The 26,234-nt window shown below is 41.2% G+C and overlaps 1 protein-coding gene across 2 annotated transcripts in view; it reads left to right on the top strand.

Moving 5' to 3' along the window:
• Positions 1-26,234, top strand: part of mipol1 (mirror-image polydactyly 1) — a 71,610-nt gene that overhangs the window by 17,172 nt on the left and 28,204 nt on the right. The window contains exons 3-10 of one of the 2 annotated variants that reach the window (XM_049596898.1): positions 2,960-3,077; positions 3,261-3,304; positions 5,206-5,557; positions 9,197-9,320; positions 11,666-11,765; positions 12,392-12,518; positions 18,079-18,112; positions 18,197-18,367. In XM_049596898.1, coding sequence (XP_049452855.1) covers positions 2,960-3,077; positions 3,261-3,304; positions 5,206-5,557; positions 9,197-9,320; positions 11,666-11,765; positions 12,392-12,518; positions 18,079-18,112; positions 18,197-18,367 — 1,070 coding nt within the window. Of the gene's footprint in view, positions 1-2,959; positions 3,078-3,260; positions 3,305-5,205; positions 5,558-9,196; positions 9,321-11,659; positions 11,766-12,391; positions 12,519-18,078; positions 18,113-18,196; positions 18,368-26,234 lie in introns of both variants that reach the window. The other variant, XM_049596896.1, reaches the window with a different exon arrangement.

The following is a 26,234-nucleotide window of genomic DNA, read 5'->3' as shown; positions in this document are numbered from 1 at the left end:
TTCATGTGTGCTGAAGGAGGAGAGCACGTTCAAGTTGGAACCAGTCTGGAACCAGCTGACTTGTGTTGCTGCAGAAAAGCCTCAGTGGGTACAGTTACATGCGCACTGGTGTTCCAATACTAAACTGAATACGACAGTATTCTGAATTTCTGTTTGGATTTTCCAAATTTAGCATTTGCTGGTTAAGGCCTCGATCACACAGAAAGCATTTTGCAGGTTGCAAAACACGAGGCGCACCACACTACCTTTTTTTTTTTAATTCAATGCCACTAATAAAAAAACAACACTTGCTGTGTCTTCTTTATTACTTGCTTGGCAACGATTCCATTGCTTCCTTACGTTAACCTTCCCGTGTAAACAAACTACTGTTTTGTTTTCCCCACAGTAATCAGTGTGTAGCTGCTGCCATGTTGAGGCAGAGGGTACTGTCTGTAGCTCTGGTTGAGGGTGAGAGGCTGTCAGCAGATAAACAGAGATCTGTGTGGGTACATGAGACCCTAAAAAAGAGGCTGGATCATGGGGAGTACCACCAGTTGGTCCAGGAGCTTCTCCTCCATCATGGACGTTTACAGGCATATTTTAGGATGACTCAGGGGCAGTCTGACAACCTGCTGTCTATCATCGGGCCATATAACTCTGGGTATCCAGCAACCACTACCACCAGTTTCTCCTCCATTGTTTACCAACTGTAAACTTGTTGTCGCGACCACCACAGAAGGCCCGCCTCTCAAATCATCAGATTTGACAATGGGGAAGAAAGATGATGAAAAAGAAGTGACATGCGGCGCTTCTCTGCTCTGAGTTGAAGTTTTTTTTAACTCGAGGAGTTCAGAGTGCTCCGGCAAAAACGCCCGGCGCCTTGAACATAGAATCAGCGAGCAAAAAGCTTCATTCTCATTAAAAACAATTACTGCTAAAGCTGCTAAAACGCTTTCTGTGTGATCAGAGCCAAAGATGTGAGATATGTTGGTATTATTCAAGTTTATACAGCGCATTCAGAATGTGGGTCCCACTTCTGGTTTTTACAGCAGTTTGCGACACACAGCCTCCTCTCTGTTTACTGCTGGCTCTGTGCGTTGTCATGGATACGTTGTACACCAACCAACTCTCCAGCAGTTTGTAGGGCAGGTGTCGTGATACATGCCCAAAAGAAAAGCCCACATTTCTGGGCGGGAGGAGAAACACACCTACTTTTAAACATTGTGAAAGTCCTGGTTACCAACAGGTGTTTGGGTGTGCATGACTGTCACAACACCGGCCTTTTTCAGAAGGTGGTTGAAGGAATGAGGAGGGCAGCTGTGTTCGCACGATCCATCAAGTCCACCACTGGGAGGAAACTTTGAACTGTGTGGAGTTTGCATGTTCTCCCCGTGTCAGCGTGGGTTTCCTCCAGGTGCTCCAGCTTCCTCCCACAGTCCAAAGACATGCAGGTTAATTGGTGACTCTAAATTGTCCGTAGGTGTGAATGTGAGTGTGAATGGTTGTCTGTCTCTATGTGTCAGCCCTGTGATAGTCTGGTGACCTGTCCAGGGTGAACCCTGCCTCTCACCCTCTCGCCCAATGATTTCTCGCTTGATTCCTCCATTACTGCCCTCTCCGTCCTCTCTTTCCAACCTGTAGAATCTGACACGCCCACTGATGTCGTCATGGTTCACTCTTCAGGTTAAGGAGAACCTGATATGTTTTGGTTCCAGCTTACAATCAACTTTTCGGGTTCTGAACCAGGTTATTTTTTGTTGAAATACCATGAACTGTTAAAAATTGGGTGTGGGAACCAAACCAACTGGTTCCATGTCCAGTTCAGACCAAAGATTCACAATGAGATGAAACCATTTTAGAACGTTGCAGAGAAAAGTTGCAGCGGTGTGAACACGCCGGTCTGAGCTCGACTCAAGCCGGCTGATGGTGTCACCTGCAACTCAGCCGGCTTGAGTCGAGCTCGGCTGGTCTTAAAGCACATCACCTGTTTCAACAGCCAATCAGCTTGTAGTCAAGTCCACTGGTCAAGTCAAAATGACCACAGATGGCGTGTTGGCTCGCTGCTGCTGGTGCTCTGTCCCCAGCGAGCCCTCTGTTTCCGTTCTGACAGTGTGCCGCTGCTCACTGTATGTGCTTCTGTCTTTTTCTTCAGTCCATTCGATGCTCATTTTGTTTTTGTTTTTCACTGTTTCTTCACTACTAATGCAGCTGTAGCCAGTATCTCACTATCACTATCCTCATTCAGATTTTAAGAAATGACAAATTATATTTAGCCACAAAATAAACCTGAAAAGTTGTAAATCAGAGCAGAAGTACAGAGAGTTGTTGACTAGAGATGATACACCGTCTCATCTAGTTGACTTGGTGTGAACTGGGCTTAAATGTTTAGGTGAGCAGGTGGCACCTTGTAAGGCAGCCTCGGTCACCAGTGTGTGAATGTGTGAATGTGACTCTGTCATTTAATGGATGTGAAAGGACACCAGATAGGGGAGGGAGACAAAGAGAGAATGGAAGGATACGGAAATGATTTAAGAGGCGCTGGATTATTGACACAATATTATCATATGTGTTTATCAACATGAGATCATTAGTTATCGTTTGTATTGTACAGATATATGTACACCCCTAGACACATGGAGACGTGTGTCTGAATGATCTCTGTGTGTTTTGTTGTTTACTTTTGAGTTAGCGAGCGTTTAACGTGATCTGTGCCTCCTTTAATTATACCTGCGCTCTGATTGGTGGCTTCTTTAATGAGAGCCATTAACCGTCCTTAACAAGATATTAAAGCCATGTTTGCTCTGCTGATGAGCTGCAAGTATTTAGAAAGCTCGACATGACGACAGGATTACTGCTCGCTAATGATTAATAATTAATAAAGACAGAGAGACGCTGACGCCACAGACACTCAGGTGAGGGATGGACAGGTGGTGTGATGTTCACTGTGTGATTCAGTTTGGTCTGCTTTTGTTTTTCTCAGCTAATCCAAGAGTGAATGTGGAGCTGAGACAGCGACTGCCCTCACCTGCACCACAGCAACCTAGCAACTTGACACAGCAACTCAGCAACTCAATACAGCAACTGTGCAGCCCTGACAGGTAGGACATGTCTCACAGTGTGAAGCTGCAGCCTGATGACGTCTCTGTTCTGAGAGTTTGAATATGTAGAGTTTGTCCTGATGGTGGCGGCAGAGGAAACATCACAGAGTCATTAAAGTTCAGTCGCGTCTGTACCTGCAGAGTTCACACTGTGTGTTAATGACATCATGATGGTTCTTACAGATCTGGGACCAGCCTGAGCCTGGATCACACCGACTGGCCTCAGGGTAACATCCATCCATCCATCCATCCATTAAATCATCCATCCATCCATCTATTAAATTATCCATCCATCATCTATCATTTTATGTATCCCTCCATCTATTAAATAATTCATCCATCCATTAAATTATCCATCCATCATCCATCCATCCATCCATCCATCCACCCATTAAATCATCCATCCATCCATCCATCCATCCATCCATCCATCATCTATCATTTTATCTATCATCCATCCATTAAATAATCCATCCATCTATCCATCATCCATCCATCCATCCATTATCTATCATTTTATCATCCATCCATCCATCCATCCATCCATCCATCCATTAAATAATCCATCCATCCATCCATTAAATAATCCATCCATTAATCCATCCATCCATCCATCCATCCATCCATTAAATAATCCATCCATCCATCCATCCATTAAATAATCCATCCATTAAATAATCCATCCATCCATCCATCCATTAAATAATCCATCCATTAAATAATCCATCCATCCATCCATCCATTAAATAATCCATCCATTAAATAATCCATCCATCATCCATTAAATAATCCATCCATCCATCCATCCATTAAATATTCCATCCATCCATCCATCCATTAAATAATCCATCCATCCATCCCTCAAATTATCCATCCATCCATCCATCCATCCATCCATCATCCATTAAATAATCCATCCATTAATCCTTCCATCCCTCCATCCATCCATCCATCCATCCATCCATCCATTAAATAATCCATCCATCCATTAAATAATCCATCCATCCATCCATCCACTAAATAATCCATCCATCCATCCATCCATTAAATAATCCATCCATTAAATAATCCATCCATCCATCCATCCATCCATTAAATAATCCATCCATCCATCCATTAAATAATCCATCCATCCATCCATTAAATAATCCATCCATCCATCCATCCATTAAATAATCCATCCATCCATCCATCCATCCATCCATCCATCATCCATTAAATAATCCATCCATTAATCCTTCCATTCATCCATCCATCCATCCATTAAATAATCCATCCATCCATTAAATAATCCATCCATCCATCCACTAAATAATCCATCCATCCATCCATCCATCCATCCATCCATCCATCCATCCATCTATCATCCATCCATTCATCCATCCATAACTCAAATTATCCATCCATTCATCCATCCATAACTCAAATTATCCATCCATCCATCCATCCATCCATCCATCCATCCATCCATCCATCCATCCATCGTCCAATCATCCATCCATCCCTCAAATTATCTATCATCCATCCATCCATCCATTAAATAATCCATCCATCCATTAAATAATCCATCCATCCATCCATCGTCCAATCATCCATCATCCCTCAAATTATCCATCCATCCATCCATTAAATAATCCATCCATCCATCGTCCAATCATCCATCATCCCTCAAATTATCCATCCATCCATCCATTAAATAATCCATCCATCCATCCATCCATCCATTCATCCATCCATCCCTCAAATTATCTATCCATCCATCCATCCATCCATCCATTAAATAATCCATCCATCCATTAAATAATCCATCCATCCCTCAAATTATCCATCCATCTATGAAATTGCCATCATCCATTCATTCATTCATTCATCAGATTATCATTGTTCATCCGTCTGTCCGTTTGTCCTTCCATCCATCAAATTATCATCATTCTCCTACTGAATTATTCATCCCTCTATCCATTCAACCATTGATTCATCCACACATCCATCAATTCACCTATCAAATTATTCATCTATCCCTCTGTCCATCCATCCATCCATCCATCCATCCACACAGTAAATGTATCCATGCAACCCACTGTGTTACTGACGGTCGGTCTGTGTCTGTCTGTCTGTCTCCCTTCAGCCCCTCATCACCTCCCAGAGCCTCCTTCCTCCTGCTCCCCCTCTCCTTTGTTCTACAGGAGGTCTGTCTCTCCTGTCTCACCCGTCTTCCACAGGAAGTCTGTCTCTCCCGTCTCACCCGTCATCCACAGGAGATCTGCCTCTCCTGTCTCACCCGTCTTCCACAGGAGGTCCGTCTCTCCTTTGTCCTCCAGACCTCCAGGAGGTGCAGGGCAGGTGGAGATGGAACTTTCACCCAGCCGAGGCCCTTCTCCTCGGGGAGACAGCTGTGGAGACGGCCCTGATGGAGGACGAGCATCCAGAGGTCCTGGTAGTCCCGTCCTCAGACGACACCTGGTCAGCCCTGATGACAGGTCAGATCATCTATACTACTAATTGATTGATTGATTGATTGATTGATTTTTATTTATTTGAGTGTCCTGCCTCAGATGGAGCCGTATAAGCCTACGAGACACTAGACAAGATCAACCAGGATGACATCATGACCAATCATAACATACAGTTCCACAAATTCAAAAAGAAATCATCAAATCTTACTTAGGCAAAACTCTCACGAAAGAGCCAACATAACATGTCACCCTCACATAACCAAAACAAATCGGGGTTCCTCACCTGAATTGCTTCAAACAAATGATTCCTGAAGTCACTGTGCATGGGGCAGTGGAGATGAAATTCATCCTCCACAACACCAAGATCACAAAACACATGCTGCTCTCCAGGAATACCTTTATATCGTCCTACCTCAGTTGCCAGTTCTGAACTGAGCACAAAGGGACCTCTACCCTCTGTGTGAATTAAATGTTTCGTGAGGTTGGATGTAATAATCTGCTTTGATTTGAAAGCTCAGAAACTCTGTCTCAAAAGGAAGATTCTCAACCTTCCATTGTTTCTTATGGACATAGTAGTTTGTGTTTGATCTTGAAAATTATTGCTGAGAGTAAAATGTGAGCGTCTTACCTGCCTGTCAAACAGCATCAAACCATAAACCTTCTCGAGTCCAGATCTGAGTGGAGTTCTGCTGGGATCAGCTGTGAAGTCCAGCGACTTGCTCCGGCGCCTTTCAGCAGCTGGCGACACATCCTGGCACTGAGTATTTACTGGAGTTTACCGGCCTATTGCTCATGCCGCATTTAAAATAATTACAAGTGCGGCTGTTCTTTGCTTTTACTGTCCAGTAGTCCACCATGGACATACTCGTCATTGTCTTGTTTTAGTCATGGAAAAAAGGTTGTTGACGAAAAGTTGTTGTCATAGTTTTCATCAATGAGATTATGACTGTCCTGACCAAGGGTTAAAGTGTTAGCTGAGGTCAGTTGCCCTTTTTGCGCAGAGATTGTGCTATAGGTCTGCTACAAAGTCCCTTCTTCATGCCACCTTTGTATTTTTACACATTAAACATGGCTTATTAGAGACAGACAAGTACACAAATCAGCTTCACTATAACTTGCAGCATTCACAGACAAACACTTGTCTTTATCTGGACACATTTTCCCCACAAATACAACATGCTAACGTTATTTTACAGGGACAACAGCAACATTTCACAAAGGTAACATCACAAAATTCAGCTCCATTACAGCTCACAAGGTTCACTGACAAAACAACTGTCTTATACTGAACACGTTTTCCAAACAAATACAACATGCTAACATTATTAGCACAAGCCTGTGGCATTTTACATTGCATAAATTAGCCTAGCAGCTAATAAATAAATAAATCACACACAAGACTTAAAATGCTATTTTTGTGGAGGCTTTATTGTCTTCATAATTTATTGTTTCTTATCTGTGAAATGAAAGTAAATAAAAGTTTTGTTTCCACTGAGGGAAATGGTTTCAGCTTACAGAAACAGACAGGAGGTCTGCGTCGCTGCAACGTGTAGTTACATTTCTGGGGAGGTGCACGTCAGGCTACGGCGTAGATTCAATGCACAAGTATAAATTCTGCTTTAAAACAAGTACGGCCCCCTCTCCACTTCTTACCTCTCCACTTCCAGCCCCCTTGCTTGGACCACACCCATCTTCTAACTGAACCTTCATTTTAATTTCAACCACTCACCTGTAAAGTTTAGTGACTGCATCTCACACTGCTGTTATGCTAATGGAGTGATAAAAATCTGCCCACAGACAGACGGACACATAACCACCTGACAGAATACTCAAAACAGCTTCTACACTACAGTTGGTGAAACCACAGCCATATTTCACCATGATGACACAAACACTGAGGTGAAAACAAAACCAGCTGTAATGTCATTGTTGCAGCTGATAATAAAACATTAATATCACAATCAGAATAAAACAGAACAGAGTGTGATGTCTGAAATCTAAACAGTATTTAAGACAAACAGGTAGTGTTGATAGCAGCAGTATTAGTACTACAGTGCAGCAACTCTTAGAATAAAAGACAAAGACGAAGGCTGTATAAAATAATAATGATCTCAATAATCTGATAAGTTTGGAGATTTATTAAGAAGTTCACCTTTACATTCTGCGATTCACGTTTTCTGCTTCTTTTGTCTCTTTTGATGCTTTTTCAGATGAAATTTGTGGTATGAGCAGTTTGAGTTGCATCACTGTGTGAAATGTGACCTATTAGATTTGATTTGATTTGATTAGTTGAAGAGAGGGAGACAGAAATAGAAAGATAGTAAAAGCATCGAGGCGGGAAGTTGATTAGAAGCAGCTGAAACAGTCAGTGTCTTATTTACCCGCTTTATTACGCCGTCTGACCTTTAAGGTAATATGAGAGAATTACAGCAGTCAGTTATTAAAGCTCTAACGCCTTCATCTCTGTGCCGCACATCTGATAATGTGAGGTTAAAACACCTGACCTGACTACACACAGGTGAAACTCTAATGAAACACAGACTGAGATGATGTCAGAGGAGTCATGACCAATCACAGCCTCACTGGCCAGCAGCTGACCTGCTGCTGTTTATCTCCTTGCTGAATGCCATGTGATGAAGGTTTAGTTTTCTGTTCATCTACAATAAAATACATTTCGTCTGTCAGTGTGGAAGACAGGAAATAAACCAAAGTGTTCAAAACACATCTTCCTCTTCTTCTTGTAGTCTCACAGCACACGTATTAAACTCACAGGCTGATGCTTTGTTAAAAGTCCTGATTTCACCTTCAGGTCCTTGAATGTAAAAAGTTTCCTGTCTCTGATTCTGGGGATGAAGCAGTTTATATTTCTTCTTAAATTAATCTTTAACATGTTGAAGTGCCGCCCTCAGGACGCCATCAGATCCAACGAGACATCAGAACCTACATTATGTGCTTTTTTTTTTTTTTTTATAAAAAAGGTATGTTTATTGGTAATTCAATAAAGATGTACAGAGTATTGATAAACAAACACAGAACCAGTAAGGACAAAAAGACAACCCCAACCACCCATCAACCCAGGGACAAACAGAGAAAGCCAGACCAGTCAAAGGAAATCTAATAGACAGAAAAGAAAAAATAAATGTAAAAAAAAATAAGATTTTTTTTTTATAAAAAAGAATTTAAAAAAATGTGTATAAAATTAAGAAATAAAAATAAAAAAGGGAAAAGTGACAACAAATTGATTAACTTGTGTGACAGAAGTAGGGGAGTAAATCATGTTTCATTACAACTGCAGCTTCTATATTTGCTACAAATGTTAAAAATGGTTGTCAGGTGGCAAAGAAGTTGATCCTTTAATAAAACAACCGATTTTCTCCAGTTGTAAATGATACGTAAAACATCCTTGATCCAATGTCCATATGTTGGAGGCGAAGAGTCCCTCCATTTACACAGGATGAGCCTGCTGGCCAGACGTGAGCAGAAAGAAACAGTGTCCACTTGGGCCCTACTTGGGTTAACATCTGGAGGAGTTACTCTAAATATTGCCATGGACAGTGATTGGGCAACCAGCCGTCCAAACATTGTTGAAAAGATTTTAAATATTTAATATACTTTATATCCTTTGTTACTGTTGCTTTAATTGAAACTTGTTGTCTCCCCCAGCTCTCATCAGGAAGTCACGTTTGGTCCGAGCACAGCGTCAAGTCGAGGTCCGACGTTTGATCGAGACAAAAACATCTCGTTTTTACTGAAGGAGCTCGACGCACTCAGAGACATGAACAAGAAGGTATGTGGACATACTCTATCTATCTATCTATCTATCTATCTATCTATCTATCTGTCTGTCTGTCTGTCTATCCATCTATCGTCTATATGGGACAGGCTTTTAACTCCTTTTACACAAAACTGTTGCTCCGCAAAGATGGGAAATACAATCAAATTGTTTATTTGAGAGAAGAAATTTGAGAGAAATCATGCTGGTAAATCTGAATGACTTACAGTCTTCTCTGGTGCTCATGGTTTTAGTAAAATGAAGTCAGCCGAGCTAACGATGTGTAGCATCTCCATATTGACAAAAGTTAAAACATTCCTATTTGTAATCTTGATTTCAGCAGCTAACTCCTGTTAGCTCCAGTGGGTAGTCAACAATCTGTTTTTTTTTGTTTTTTTTTACATCTAAAGAACTTAATAAAATGAACTGCTTGGTAACCAGACCAGACTTCTAATTGAGACAGGCTTTTATTCGTCAAAATGTGTAGCTACCCCAGGCTAATAAAAGGAACTGGGCGTTTTATCGTATATATTAGGGCTGTTAAGTGATTCAAAAAAATAATCTACGCATTTTCTTTATGATTAATTAATGTAAATTAATCACATACATCAATTTTTGCCGTGAAAGTGTTAAAAAGATTTCAGTTGAAATGAATTTTGGCAGATGTGTCGTAGTAAAGCTGCTGGATTTTGGACACAATTGTCACCCTGTCCTCTACCACCCAGACTGGTCTGCAGTCCATTTTGGAAGGGAGTTCATTAGTCGGTCACAGGTAGACTTTGGGCCCGTCCCAATACCGCCCCTTAGCCCTACCCCAACATTTGCGCGTTCCCACGAGGGGTAGTGGTGTCCCAATTCCTTTTTGCATGTAGGGGTAGGGGGCATAACGAGGGGTAGCGGGTATGAAGCTAGCCCTTCGGAGCGAGAGATTTCAGATGCTGACTTGCCAGCGAGGGGTAGACATTGCCATGGCTACCACTGAGAGACGGGGAAAAAAGTTCATACATAGCTAACGTTACTGTCGTCAGGTTGCTTGTTAGCTTGTTGCTAGCTAGCTAGCTCGCAATATCTGGCATCTGTCATCTGTCCTGTTTTGCAAAATTGTCGGATTTTTCACATTACGATAACACGCCAGCTAATATAACTATGCTGCCTTGCAATGTTAGCTGGTTAGCTAGCTAGCAAGCTAGCAGAAGTCCCGTGTCCCCTGTCGTTCATCAAACGAAGCATGATGAATGCGGCAAACGCGATCGGTAGGATAAATGAGACTCCACTGTAGATGCCGGTTGGAAATGTAGATGGCTCGCAACTTCCTGTTTAAAATAGTTACGTATGTGTGAATGTAACCGGTGTAGTGACGTAGTGAGTGGTGTCCCAATTCCTAGGGAAAGATTTCTACCCCTACCCCTCGTTGCTTCATTTCGAGGGCCAAGGGGTAGGGCCAAGGGCTAAGAGGTAGTGGACAAGGGGGGGTATTGGGATTGGGCCTTAGGGCGCACCGTACTCAAGCACGGTACACTTGCACTCACACTAGCCAAATAATCTGGACCTATAATCTGAACGCCTGGTTGAGTGTGGCTTGACGAGGCTGTGCTAGCTCAGACCTCTGGGTTCACTGCTAAATGTTTTGCGTTAAGGTGATAAAGAGGACAGTGTTCCTATGAACAGTTCCATCTGGGCGTTTTTTAAAATGTAAATATTTCATTCACGGGGCCAAGCAGTTTCATCTCGTCTGCCTCCATCATGTTACAAAGCCACTGTGGCCTCCAGTGATTCACCTGGTCAAAGGGCACCACTGAACACAATTAACCAGCGTTAATGAAGACTTTGATTTGCTCTTCATTTAGGTTGGGAAAATATATTTTAAAGATCAAAGTTTTGACTATTAAACCTTGTAATGAGCCAGTAATTTAATTTTTTTTGATTAGCGTAAATGATGGATGTCAGAGGTGACTTATAAAAACTTTGTTAGTGAGTGAATGCTAATGAAAATGCTAATTTTAAAACATGATAATAATTCTTTAGTTTGGATTAAGAAGGGCTACAGAGTTGACATGTTGTGGTTGAGACACACCTGATAGCAATATAATTTAATGAATTTATTAAAAGAATCGGTGGGACCACTGTGTTTAACTATATGTCTTTAAATGTTACAGTTACCGCTGAAAATGACAACAGAAAACAAACTTCCTGAATTTTTATGTCTCCACGATTATAATCAACTGCCAGTTTTCTACCTGGACGTGATTGTCGTCGTTAGCGTAACATCTATCATGTCCGTACATACAGTAGCTACCTGTAACAGAACCCGAGGGAGGTCCTCACAGGTAAACTAACACCTGACTGTGTGTCAGCTCCAGGATGAGCTGGTCCAGAAGGAGAAGGAGCTGCAGAGGAGGGAGGTGGAGGAGGAGCTGAGGGAGGAGCAGAGAGAGGCCAGAGACTGGGAGAGACCTGCAGGTGAGGAGAAGGAGACGAAGGGAGGGAGAGGAAAGGGGGAGAGGAGGGGGAGGAGGAGGAGGAGGAGGAGGAGGAGGTGCATGTTACAGTTTACTCTCCTCTTAATCAGATCTGATCCAACCTCGACTTCTTAAATATTTGAATATTTTTCATGCACACTGTTTAATACCAACACACACACACACACACACACACACACACACACACACACACACACACACACAGAGTCTCTAATTAAAACAACAGCAGTAACGAGGTGACAGTTAACGAGGCAGCTGTGTGTTTAACCAGCGATCACACTCAGATGTAATATTGATTTAACTGAGCTGTGTGTGTATGACTTTGTGTCTGTGTGTAAGTGTGTGTGTGTGTGTGTGTGTGTGTGTGTGTGTGTGTCAGTTTAATCCAGCAGGATTACCACAGAAACAGGAAGTCTCTTCGTCCACCATATTTTATTTTATCTTCAGTTTTACATTTCTATGAAGTAAAAAACTGCAGAAACATACATATGTGCATGTGTTTATGTGTTTGTGTGTGTGTATATATACACCAAGACATGTTTTCATTGTTGTTATATATATATGTTCCTCTCCTAATCTCCTTGTCTCCTCTCCTCGTCTCCTCAGCGGTGTTGGAGGAGGTGTTAGCTGCTCAGAAGGACAGAGATCAGGCTCTGATGTCACGACTTCTGTTGGCCAATGAAGAGAGAGATGAAGCTCTTCTTCGTGCACGCCAACTGCAGCAGGCCGCTGAGTATGCACACACACACACACACACACACACACACACACACACACACACACACACACACACACACACACACACAAACACACCAAGGGCACAGGAAGTAGGGTGCCGAGGGTGCAGGAGTTGAACTGCTGGACTCTGAATGTCTGTTTTAAATGTGTGATTTGGTGCCGGTCAGTAAATTGACGAAGAAATGATGTGTAAAATGTGTGAATTTAATGAACTCCTGCGACGTGACGTGACAGCGGCATCACGTCAGGTCAAAGGGTCAGTTGCTGTCAGGTGGCTAAACTTGGGGAGAGATTTGGTGATGGCAGGGGAGCTACTGATGTTGCAGAAAACCAACCAAATTACCGACGGAACAAGAGTTTCTGTTGCTGCTGGAGGATAGACTGTGTATTTAATAGATGCAGCTACTGTCACAACACCCGCTGGTTAGTAGACTCTCGTTTTGAAGTCTTGAGTTCGGCATTTCGGCCATCGCCATCTTGGTTTTATGAAGCCAGAAGTGACCATGATTGGATTAGAGGTTGGAGCTGTGGAGGAGCGAGGGGTGGACCTGACTTACAGACTGTCACTCAAAGCAGCCCTGCCTTTAATTATGCAGAACTTTGGGCCTTGATAAAATGTAAACAGGTGAGTTATAAAATAATTCTTCCCTGCACAGTTGTCATGAATGTTTAAATTGACTTTAGAGACCAAAACTGTTATTGTACCCGGCTGTAAACATCTGCTGTAAAGTTGGACATTGTGACACGGGGGTCTTTGGGGATTTACTTGCTTCTGGAGCCTCAAGAGGCCATTAGATGAACTGCAGTTTTTGGCACCTCTGCATTGGCTTCATTTTTTAGTCTCGGAGGTTGGCACAGGCTTATATTCGGGACAGACGTCTTTAAGAGACAAGCTTTTAATTCCTTTTACACAAAACTGTTTCGCTGAAAAGATGCCTTCAAAATAAGTGAAGTCACACGATGATGATGCTTTTAACTTGGTTTTAACGTCCACAATGTAGCCTTGGGGAAATTAATAGTGCGTCCCGTGGACACATCGATAGTGAGTTTATTGTGTCCTTTAAGATTTGAAGCAACATCACTGAATCAGAGAAATATAGAGAGACGGCTCCTCGGCAGCTGAGGAGGTGAATCAGTCATTTTATTTTGAATCTGCAGAATGTTTCTATAATGATTAATAATGATCATAAGCATAGTTATTGATAACAACAGTTAGATGTTACAAAGAGTTGCAGGCCTCTGTTCAGGAGGTGACTGTTTGTTTGTTTGTTTGTTTGTTTGTTTCCTCTGAGGAGAAATTGACAACATGTTGATTTACTTATTTACATGTTTGTGTTTATACAAAGGACGAAAACAACAACTACCACTTTTCCTCTTTCTCCTCTCATCCTCTTCCTCCTCCTTTCCCCCGCTTCTCCTCTTCCTCTTCCTCCCCTTCCTCCTCCTCCTCCAGCTCCTCCTCCTCCTCCTTTTCTTTATTATTCACCTCCTCAGTCTTGTTAAGAGCTGTGAAACGAGCTCTTGTCCTCCTCGAGGAGCCTCCAAATAGACCAGAAAATCTAATTACAGATAATACCCCCCCCCCACCCCCTCCTCCTCCCCCCCTCTCCCTCGCTCCTCTTTCTCCTCCTCCTCCTCCCCCCCAGGATGAGAGGGTAATTGATATTGGAGGCCACAGTCCTTTTTATGAGGAACAGAATATGGAGGAGCATGTTCCATCTGTCAGGACTGAGAGTGTGTTAATGTCTTAGTGTGTGTGTGTGTGTGTGTGTGTGTATGTGTGTGTGTGTGTGTGTGTGTGTGTGTGTGTGTTTTTCTAATGGAAAGAGGCGGCCTGTATTACCTCTGTAAATGTGTGTAAATGTGTGTGTTGTGTGTGTGTTTGTGTGTAGGCTGAGGTGTGTGTATGAATAATATGAAGCTGCTGCTTTACGGGGTGTGTGTGTGTGCGTGTGTGTGTGTGTGTGTGTGTGTGTGTGTGTGTGTGTTCTCTCTTTACCAACGTTTTATTCATCAAACAGGAAACATCTGCATGTTGTGAATTTGATGATTTATTTTTAATTTAATGTCATAAAAAAAAGGTGTGAACTCAAAGATCTGTTTTAAAAGACATTTTAATCCAGACTTAACTTAATTGTTATAAAGACCGTGTGCCGCCGACATCGTTAGAAATATGCGAGCACATGTTGTGAGCGTAAATGGTGTTTTGCCCGAGCCATCCAGACCAGTTATCAAGCTGTAAACATTATTAAAACTGTTACCAGCATCAGAATGTCTCGTTGTTTTGTGTTAGATTGAATCAGTGTTCCAACAGAGGATTTGAGTTCTAACAGGATTTAAGAGCAGCAGGTGTTTTAGTGTAACAAGTGACCATGTTAACTGTTAACTCAGCCGAATACATCGTGGTTGCTCGTGGTGACGTCAGCCTGTGACAACACGATCAGAACACGTAAGTTTTCTTGAAAAGCCTTCAATTTTACTTAATCGTAAAGACAGAAGATTGTGTATTGTGAAGACAGAAGTTTATTGTCAAGTAAGAAGTTTGTCATCAAGACGGAATTTTGTTTATCAGAAAAAAGGCGTTTGATTAATGCGAAGACAGAAGTTTGTTTATTGTGAAGACAAAAGTTTGTTCATCAGGAATGAAAGAAGGGTTTTTATTTTAAAGACAGAAGTTTGTTTATCGTAAAGACAGAAGTTTGTTTATCAAGAATGAAAGAAGGGTGTTTATCTTCAAGACAGAAGTTTGTTTACCGTGAAGACAGAAGTTTGTTTATCGTACAGACAGAAGTTTGTTTATCGTAAAGACAGAAGTTTGTTTATCGTCAAGACAGAAGTTTATTTATTGTACAGACAGAAGTTTGTTTATCGTAAAGACAGAAGTTTGTTTATTGTAAAGACAGAAGTTTATTTATTGTACAGATAGGAATTTGTTTATCGTAAAGACAGAAGTTTGTTTATCGTCAAGACAGAAGTTTATTTATTGTACAGACAGAAGTTTGTTTATCGTAAAGACAGAAGTTTATTTATTGTACAGACAGGAATTTATCGTAAAGACAGAAGTTTGTTTATCGTCAAGACAAAAGTTTGTTTATCGTAAAGACAGAAGTTTGTTTATTGTCAAGACAGAAGTTTGTTTATTGTACAGACAGAAGTTTGTTTATTGTCAAGACAGAAGTGTGTTTATCGTACAGACAAAAGTTTGTTTATCGTAAAGACAGAAGTTTGTTTATCGTCAAGACAGAAGTTTGTTTATCGTAAAGACAGAAGTTTGTTTATCGTAAAGACAGAAGTTTATTTATTGTACAGATAGGAATTTGTTTATCGTAAAGACAGAAGTTTGTTCATCGTCAAGACAGAAGTTTATTTATTGTACAGACAGAAGTTTGTTTATCGTAAAGACAAAAGTTTGTTTATCGTAAAGACAGAAGTTTGTTTATTGTCAAGACAGAAGTTTGTTTATTGTACAGACAGGAGTTTGTTTGTCATAAAGACCAAAGTCTGTATATCGGGAAGCCAAAGTTTGTTTATTGTCAAGACAGAAGTGTGTTTATCGTACAGACAAAAGTTTGTTTATCGTCAAGACAAAAGTTTGTTTATCATAAAGACAGAAGTTTATTTATTGTACAGACAGGAGTTTGTTTGTCATAAAGACCAATGTCTGTATATCGGGAAGCCAAAAGTTTGTTTATCGTAAAGACAGAAGTTTGTTTATCGTAAAGACAAAAGTTTATTTATTGTACAGACAGAAGTTTGTTTATCGTCAAGACAAAAGTTTGTTTATCGTAAAGACAGAAGTTTATTTATTGTACAGACAGGAGTTTGTTTGTCGTAAAGACCAATGTCTGTATATCGGGAAGCCAAAAGTTTGTTTATTGTCAAGACAGATGTGTGTTTATCGTACAGACAGAAGTTTGTTTATCGTCAAGACAAAAGTTTGTTTATCGTAAAGACACAAGTTTATTTATTGTACAGACAGGAATTTGTTTATCGTAAAGACAGAAGTTTGTTTATCGTCAAGACAAAAGTTTGTTTATCGTAAAGACAGAAGTTTACTTATTGTACAGACGGGGAATTTGTTTATCGTCAAGACAGAAGTTTATTTATTGTACAGACAGGAGTTATTTGATTGTCAAGACAGAAGTTTGTTTTTCGTAAAAAACAGAGGATTGTCTGTCGTGAAGACAAAACTTTATCGTAGACAGAAATTTGTTTGTCTTCAAGACAGAAATTTATTTATTTTAAAGACACAAGTTTATCATAAATACAGATGTTTGTCATGGAATACAGAAGTTTGTTCATCAAACAGTCAGAAGTTTTTTAATCATAAAGACAGAAGTTTGTTTGTTGTAAAAACAGAAGGTTGTCTGTCATGAAGACAGAACTTTATCGTAAAGACTTAAGTTTGTTTATTCGGAAGACATACATTTATTGTAAATACAGATGTTTGTTTATCGTAAAGACGGAAGTTTGTTTTTAACAAAGAGAGGAATTTGTCGCAAAGACAGAAGTTTATTGTAAATACAGATGTTTGTGTATCGTAAAGACAGAAGTTTGTTTATTATAAATACAGTTATTTGTTAAGGGTAAGGATGTCAGTATGTTGAGGAGCTTCCATGCTGATGAATATTGAGTGTTGCAGGTGAAACTTTTCCAGAGTGAAGTGTCTCTTCTTGCTGGGATCGTTTGAAGACACTAATGGCTGCTGTCGCTGGTGTTTCTGTGGAGTGGAGGTGTGTGTGTGTGGGAGTGTTAATGACGGCTGTGCAGCGAGCCGAGCCGAGCCGAGCTGAGCCGGGCTGGATGGGCTGTAAGCAGGGTGTTAGAGGAGCTTTATTGGAGGCGGCTGGTCTTTCATTACCTGCTGTTCCCTGCAGAGCGGAGCCGCCTCGGCCACCTTATTACAGTTTATTACAGAAAAACTGCAGCAGGCTAAATGAAAAGAGCTTCCCAGGAGGAGAAGCAGGAGATCAGCTAGTTACCAGCTCCACGTCCACCATCATGGCTGCTGTCAGAGGGAGAAATAACTCCTGAACAGCGGAGGAGTCCGCTCGGCCGACGCCCTCGCAGCTCTGCGATGATTTTAAAATGATGGAGAGTTTCAGGTGGACTTCAGGGAGCGCACGACCAAATTACTGCACAGCTGCTGCAGCCGCGGCGCTCAGGTCATCTAATAGGCTGCTGCTGCTGAGCCCCAGCTTTAATTTGGTCAGCGGCAGCAACACGGAGGGGGGGCAGGCGTAGGGGTGGCAGTGGGGGTGTTGGGGCAGGGCCGGATTAAAGTGTTAGAGGGCCCCTAACCCCACCTTCCCCCATTATAAATGCAAATGTATTAAAAAATATAAACCAGAATAACAAACATGAAGAACTAAAAGCTGATTCTGAAGCTTCAGGTGCAGATGAACTGTTTATTTTTCATGTGTTCACACTGGTTACATTCTCTATGTAGTAAAACTGGACAGATGTGACTTACATTTATTTATTGATCGTCTCTCAGCAGATATTTTTTGATATAAAAACATGTTGTGGATCTGAACTTGTCTGTTTCTCTTCAGGCTGGACGGTGTTCACCTGGAGGACACTGACATGGTAAAAACACAAACACAGTGTGAACCTACAAACAGTTCAAAAGTCAGATTATCGATCTGATCAGTTCGTTTTTTTATCGGTCAGGACGTGGACGAGCTCCTTCGGTGTATTTGCGACGCCGACTCTGTCCAGGAAGTTGAACAGTTTGGTTCAGTTCTGGTTCAGCGTTTGCGGTTGGCGAGGCAACGGAGAAGTGACATCACCGCTCAGGAGATGAAGGCCGTGATGGAGGAGAGAGACACCTCAGTCGCTAAGGTGAGTCCACTTACCTGTCTGTGTCTTTACCTGTCTGGGACTCACGCTAAGTATAATTAGTGTGATGGCCGTTTGTTGAAAGGAGTTTAACAAAGTGTCGGTACTGGAGGTACTTTTAAGATTAAAAATCTCTTTTTCATTTTACCAAAGTGTCGTCATAGTTGGGCCTACAGTTTAATTACAGCTGCAAAGCCGTAGGCTGTACAGGTGATTTGGTGTGAGTTTTCAAAGATTTGAACTTTAAACAGTTGCAGTTCCTGTTGAGAAAGTTTAGCATGGGACTGGACCTGTGTGACGAGTTTTGTTTATTTTCATGCTTCAGAAGTTAGATTTCCTCGGAAGGAGAAGGAGAATATTGGTAAATACAAGAGCGACCGGCAGCACAACTACGTGTAGAACGGTGTACAAACAAATAAACAGACCAGCTACGTAAAATTAACATTAAGCAGCGCAGGCAAATGCAGCTTCTGCGGGTTGAACACCCCTTGGTGACTTCCTAAAAATAAGCATGTACTTCCCTATGCATTCTCACTCCTAACTCATCACATATCGCCGCTTGGTAAGAGTCCACATATTACACGCTGGGTATCCTGTTTGTGTCTGTTGTTGACGTTCTGGGACGACGACAACTAATGGGTGAAAATCCAGTGTTGTTGGACCCATCCACCACCTCCTGCCCACCCTATGGGGACTTTCCAGCTCCTTAAATTACGTTGTTGTCCGATGGCCTTTCAAACTGACGCCACCACTCAGTGCAACAAGCAAGAGGATGCCTGTGTTTCTTCATTGTCTGACGTGGAAATCAATGACCAAGCAGCGATTTTTGACAGCTATTTTCTGTGAAGTTAAAACAGATATGAAATGATGATTAGACCCCTGCTCTCTGTCCATGGTGCTGAAATATGAGCCAAAAACAGATCTGATGAAAGACATTGACGTTTTTTAGTTGTGCATGATGTGCAAACATGGGACAGTGTGAGAGAGACAAAGAAATAAATGTCTATTAAAACAGTTTTCAGTAGTATAGCAGGTTCTTGATGTCATGTGACGTTGCCATACCGTGGCCTCTGCAGAAAAAGGGCTCCTGTGTTGAAGTTATTCTCGTTGGTGATGTCAGTCAGTCATGGTCAGTGATGAACTCTGTGTTTCAGATTATTCCGGCATGAAGTTTTTCTCCCTCTTATCACCACAGTCTGAGAATCACATAGAAAACATGCTGACAGAAAATACCCCCTTTATATAAACACTGATTCATCCATCCATCCATCCATCCATCCATCCATCCGTAGCAGCATCACTTCCTGGGTGTGTTTCAGGCCTCTGATGTGAGAAACCTACAGGAGGTGGAGACAGTGTTTGTTCATCTTAAAATTAGTTCAAACATTTCTCAGGAATCATCTTCACTCTGAAATAATCAATGACTGAAGTCGATCAGTATTTTTACACCTCTGATAAGAAACAGGAAATGTGACGGACGTGTGAGTCTTGTGTAAAAGGAGAAAAACAGACCTAATTTTCCTGCTCTGTCTCTGCTTCCTGTCTGAACCTCTCACTTCAGCCTGACTGCAGCTAACGCCTCTTTAAGTTGTCTGTTTAACCCAGCTGACGCGGCACTCGGCGTGGTGTGGTGCAGAGTGTCGGCCGGGTTACGGAGGCCCCGGCGGCCCACACCTCAAATATTTGCAGTTTCAATGTGAACATGAATATTTTGAACGGTGTGAAAACAAATATTGAGATCCAGATTGAGTCGACCTGACAAAGCTGACATGAGGCTGATGTTTGCTGAACACTCAGTTTATACACCTGTTTGTCTGCTCAGGTGTGTGTGTGTGTGTGTGTGTGTGTGTGTGTGTGTGTTATTTGAATGCTGTATATTTGCTGATGGAGACAGAGGAGCTGCTGATGGACTCACAGATATTTAAATCAGACAGACAGGTGGACACTGTGCGTCTCCTGATCAGAGAACCGTGATGACATCACCTTCTGTGAACTTGACCAACAACTAACGACTGATTCTTTCATCATACCAATATTTATTTACACATTATGTTCCTGAATTTATCGTCCATCCATCCATTTTCCGAAGTTGGGTCGTGGGGGCAGCAGGCCAAGCAAAGCACCCCAGACGTCCCTCTCCCCAGCAACGCTTTCCAGCTCCTCCTGGGGGACCCCAAGGTGTTCCCAGGCCAGATGAGATATGTAATCCCCCGTGTTCTAGGTCTGCCCCGGGGCCTCCTACCAGTGGGACGTGCCCGAAACACCTCTAACAGGAGATGTGCATCACCTCAACCGACCCCTTTCGACATGAAGGAGCAGCGGCTCTACTCCCTCCAGATGTCAGAGCTCCTCCCCCTATCTCTAAGGCTGAGCCCAGACACCCCACAGAGGAAACTCATTTCAGCTGCTTGTATCCATGATCTCATTCTTTCGGTCACTACCCAGAGCTCATGACCATAGGTGAGGGTTGGACCAGTAAATCAAAAGCTTTGCCTTCGGGCTCAGCTCCCTCTTCACCACAAAATACGGCGCATTGCTTGCATCCCTGCAGACGCTGCGCCAAACTGCCGATCCATCTCACACTCCATTCTACCCTCACTTGTGAACAGGACCCCGACATACTTGAATTCCCAAAAAATGTAAAATGTAATAAATAAATGGTATCATGAGTCTTTTTGCTTGATTCAGTGTTTCCCCTACATTATATTAGGGGGGCACTGACCTGACATAGTTATTGTTATGGACAGACAGTGTGTCAATGACCATCAACAGACTGAGCACAGTCAAACACGCTGCTCACACAGCAGTGCAGCACGGAACACTTCGGAGCAAGCATATGTTGCGTTCAGGCGTTGTCACGTAAATGACACATTCCAGCACCATAGCACAGCACAGCAGTATGTCAAGTGGGCCGAACCTGAGCAAAATTGCTCTATTTTTCATTTGTTATGGAGTCCATGATTTCCCTGTGACACTTACAAATGTTTGCTTAACTGTGCTTGGATGTTGTTTTATGAGGCTCTGGCGGCTTTCAGTTGTCTCTTTGTCTTTAACGTTACATGGCTCAGTTTTCTCTCGCATGCACTCTTCCTACTTTTCCCTGTGCTGTCTCAAGTGCTGATATAGATTGGTTGTGTTGCCGCGGGACGTGGCGACTTTAACTTTTAACTTTTACACAGCACGTCTGTCAGGTACAGCGACGTTGGACAGAAAGATATGCTGTGTAAAAGTGTAAAAGTTAAAGTCGCCACGTCCTGTCTCAAGTGCTGATATAGACTGGTTGTGTTGCTGCGGGACGTGGCGACTTTAACTTTTACACTTACACAGCACGTCTTTCTGTCCAACGTCGCTGTACCTGAATCCAAAGTATCGCCATGTAATAGACGTTGCATTTTTTTCGCCACCAACTCAGCTTGTTCATAGTCGAGCTCATGCTCTTCTTCAGCGTCTGTGTTGGCCACTGCTGCACGCCGGCTGCACGCACCAGGATAGCTTGTGGGCGTGATGTCAACAAACTCCACACACTACAGGAGAGGCAGTCACGTTCACAGGCACACACGTTAACATTTATTTAGCCTACATTAAATCGCAAATCATAGCCTTCTATGCAGTTATGTAATTGCACAGCCTGACATCGCGATTGCGATTGCGATTATATTAATCGTGCAGCATTAATTTCTCAGTAGCGTGGTGGTAACGTCACTACTTCCTGTGTCAAACAGCTTTTCAGTAGCGAAGTTATGCGGTAGCATCCACAAACATTAGGGCAAAGCACTGAAGTGCAGTGGACTGTTTTTCTGTGGAGGGCTGGATAAAAATAAGGATAATAAAACTGAGGATAAGTCATGTGACTCACGCCAGCGCCACACCAACCCCATTTTGACGAGGGAAGCACCTCCGCATGACATCACATACTAATCCTTCAGTTTATTCTCCTTGCTGTTTCACTATTGGCTTTTCTTGGCAAGACCCTCCCTACTCTGCCTCTGATTGTATTGTATTACACAGTGCACTTTTCGGCACATCTCTGACATGTCACACCCGTAGACTGTGTATATTTAGTGGATTTGCAGTGGAAATTTGAGAAATAGACACAACAAGGGCCAACAAGCTGTTGAAATTTTACAAATTCTCAATAAACTATCCAAGTAAAATGTGATATAATACTGTATTTGTATCTTTACTACAAATGTCTCTGAGCTTTACTGCCTCAGTTTTTACTGATGTTCTGTTGTAGCATGTTTGTAGGAGAATATTAACTGTAAATGAAAACATCTGGAGCACAAAACACACACAAACATGTTTCAAAAATGTTTGATGCAGTATTAGTGGACGACCATGTGAATCACATGATGTATTACAATAATAACACCTGCACACACTTTGTTCGCTGGGTTGAGTGGTAAATTTCATATTGATCAGGACGTGCTACAGCAAAACAAACTGTCAGAATATTAAAATATCAGTACATTTAATATAATTTTGAATAAAAACACACCTTCACTGGAAATAATTTTTGACAGGTAAAACAACTTCTTACTTAATAATTAATTCATATTTATGTATAAATTTATCCTATCCATGCTCTAGTCAGCAAATTATAAATATTTAATTTGTCAGTTTTATTTGTTTTTGTTTTTATGTTAATTAAAAACAGTCTTTAAAGTCATATCTTCATGCTGGAGTCCTTCTCCAACGCTCCATCATGTCACATGATCTTCATCAGCAGATGGAGATGTAAATTCAGTCATGTAAGATTTGAGGATGGATTATTTTAAGTTACTACTTTAAACTGTAGTGTGTTTTATACTCTGATGTTTTTTGCTGAATCTTTTTGGGGGGCATTTTTTGATTTCAGATTTTATTTTATTTCCCTCTCCTTCTGATTTTAATCTCTGATCAGAGTCAAAATCCTGTGTCAATAAATCAACAACAGGTGAAGATTATGTTCAGCAACTAACAAGTGAAGAAGTGAAGAATCAGTATCTAAAGAGAAGATGGCGTTCAGTCAGTAATCAATAAGTAAAGATATCATTCAATCAATAATCAATAAGTAAAGATGGTGTTCAGTCAATAATCAATAAGTAAAGATGGCATTCAGTCAGTAATCAATAAGTTAAGATATCATTCAATCAATAATCAATAAGTAAAGATGGTGTTCAGTAATTAATCAATAAGTAAAGATATCGTTAAATCAATAATCAAGTAAAGATATCGTTCAATCAATAATCAATAAGTAAAAATGGTGTTCAGTCAATAATCAATAAGTAAAGATGGCATTCAGTCAGCAATCAATGAGTAATGATGGCGTTCAGTCATAAATCAAGAAGTTAAGATGGTGTTCAGTCAATAATCAATAAGTAACGATGGTGTTCAGTCAGTAATCAATAGGTAAAGGTGATGTTCAGTCAATAATCAATAAGTGAAGATGGCATTCAGTTATTAATCAATAAGTAACAATGGTGTTCAGTCAATAATCAATAAGTAAAGATGGTGTTCAGTCAATAATCAATAAGTAAAGGTGGTGTTCAGTCAATAATCAATAAGTAACGATGGTGTTCAGTCAATAATCAATAAGTAACGATGGTGTTCAGTCAATAATCGATAAGTAAAGATAGCGTTCAGTCAGTAATCAATAAGTAAAGATGGTGTTCAATCAATAATCAATAAGTAAAGATGGCGTTCAGTCAATAATCAATAAGTAAAGATGGTGTTCAGTCAATAATCAATAAGTAAAGATAGCGTTCAGTCAGTAATCAATAAGTAAAGATGTGTTCAGTCAATAATCAATAAGTAAAGATGGGGTTCAGTCAATAATCAGTAAGTAAAGATGTTCAGTCAATAATCAATAAGTAAAGATGTTCAGTCAGTAATCAATATGTAAAGACGGTGTTCAATCAATAATCAATAAGTAAAGATGGCGTTCAGTCAATAATCAATAAGTAAAGATGGTGTTCAGTCAATAATCAATAAGTAAAGATAGCGTTCAGTCAGTAATCAATATGTAAAGACGGTGTTCAATCAATAATCAATAAGTAAAGACGGTGTTCAATCAATAATCAATAAGTAAAGGTGGTGTTCAGTCAATAATCAATAAGTAAAGATAGCGTTCAGTCAGTAATCAATAAGTAAAGATGGTGTTCAGTCAATAATCAATAAGTAAAGATGGGGTTCAGTCAATAATCACTAAGTAAAGATGGGGTTCAGTCAATAATCAATAAGTAAAGATGTTCAGTCAATAATCAATAAGTAAAGATGTTCAGTCAATAATCAATGAGTAAAAATGTTCAATCAATAATCAATAAGTAAAGATGGCGTTTAGTAAGATGATTAAAAAGTTTGCAGTCAGAGTTTGAAGCAGAAGAGTGTGTGCGTCCGTCACTCCTCTGGAGGTTGATTATTATCGAAGTTCACTTCACAGAGTTTATTACCAAAACCTGCAGAGTCCGGGATTTATTACCCACAATTCATCTGGATTCATATCCCGCTCTCTGTGGGAGGATCAGAGGGAGAGGGGGGAGAGAAACGAGGAGAAATGAAAAAGATGAGAGGTCTGACTGATGGAGGGATGACAGAGAGGGAGAGAGGCCAGATGACAGAGAGAGGGGGCGGAGCTCCCAGCATGCCGTGAGGCAGGTGGCGGTTCAGAAGCTCCGCCTCCTCCTGATGTGTCTGATAGATGAAAAAAAACATCAGATCAGAAACCTTCATCTGTTCCCTCACTGTGACTGACTGCTGTCGCCATGGTAACCAACCTGCAGCAGCACTGCTGCACTCTGGAAACCATGGCAACAGTCGTCAGGGGAGCAGAGCAGGGATGGAGCAGCGTGAGGAGATGAAGCGGTACTGCTAGTTGTGAATTGGTACTTTTCAAGTACAACTTTGTTTTCACCTGCTAGTGACTGGTAGCACTTTTAAACATGAAGTGGCACCTGTAGTGATGGCGCTGTACTTATAGTAGTGAAGTGGTACTTGTCACAATGACACTGTACTTATAGTAGTGAAGTGGTACTTGTCACAGTGACACTGTACTTATAGTAGTGACGTCAGTGAAGTGGTACTTCTTGAGATGATGCTGTACTTATAGTAGTGAAGTTAGTGAAGTGGTACTTGTAGTGATGGCGCTGTACTTATAGTAGTGAAGTGGGACTTGTCAAAATGACGCTGTACTTATAGTAGTGAAGTTAGTGAAGTGGTACTTCTTGAGATGATGCTGTACTTATAGTAGTGAAGTCAGTGAAGTGGGACTTCTTGAGATGATGCTGTACTTATAGTAGTGAAGTTAGTGAAGTGGTACTTGTAGTGATGGCGCTGTACTTATAGTAGTGAAGTGGGACTTGTCAAAATGACACTGTACTTATAGTAGTGAAGTTAGTGAAGTGGGACTTCTTGAGATGATGCTGTACTTATAGTAGTGACGTCAGTGAAGTGGTACTTCTTGAGATGATGCTGTACTTATAGTAGTGAAGTTAGTGAAGTGGTACTTGTAGTGATGGCGCTGTACTTATAGTAGTGAAGTGGGACTTGTCAAAATGACACTGTACTTATAGTAGTGAAGTTAGTGAAGTGGGACTTCTTGAGATGATGCTGTACTTATAGTAGTGACATCAGTGAAGTGGTACTTCTTGACATGATGCTGTACTTATAGTAGTGAAGTCAGTGAAGTGGTACTTGTAGTGATGGTGCTGTACTTATAGTAGTGAAGTGGGACTTGTCAAAATGACGCTGTACTTATAGTAGTGAAGTTAGTGAAGTGGTACTTGTAGTAATTATGCTGTCCTTGTAGTAATGAAGTGGTAATCGCCAAGATAGGAGTACTTGCAGTACTTGCAGAGATGAAGCAGTGACTGTAGTGATGAAGTGGTCCTCG

This window comes from Epinephelus fuscoguttatus, linkage group LG14 (assembly GCF_011397635.1).
Source record: "Epinephelus fuscoguttatus linkage group LG14, E.fuscoguttatus.final_Chr_v1".
NCBI lineage: Eukaryota > Metazoa > Chordata > Actinopteri > Perciformes > Serranidae > Epinephelus > Epinephelus fuscoguttatus.
Note: the sequence above shows the minus strand (reverse complement) of the source record. Positions and strands in the feature narration are given on the sequence as shown.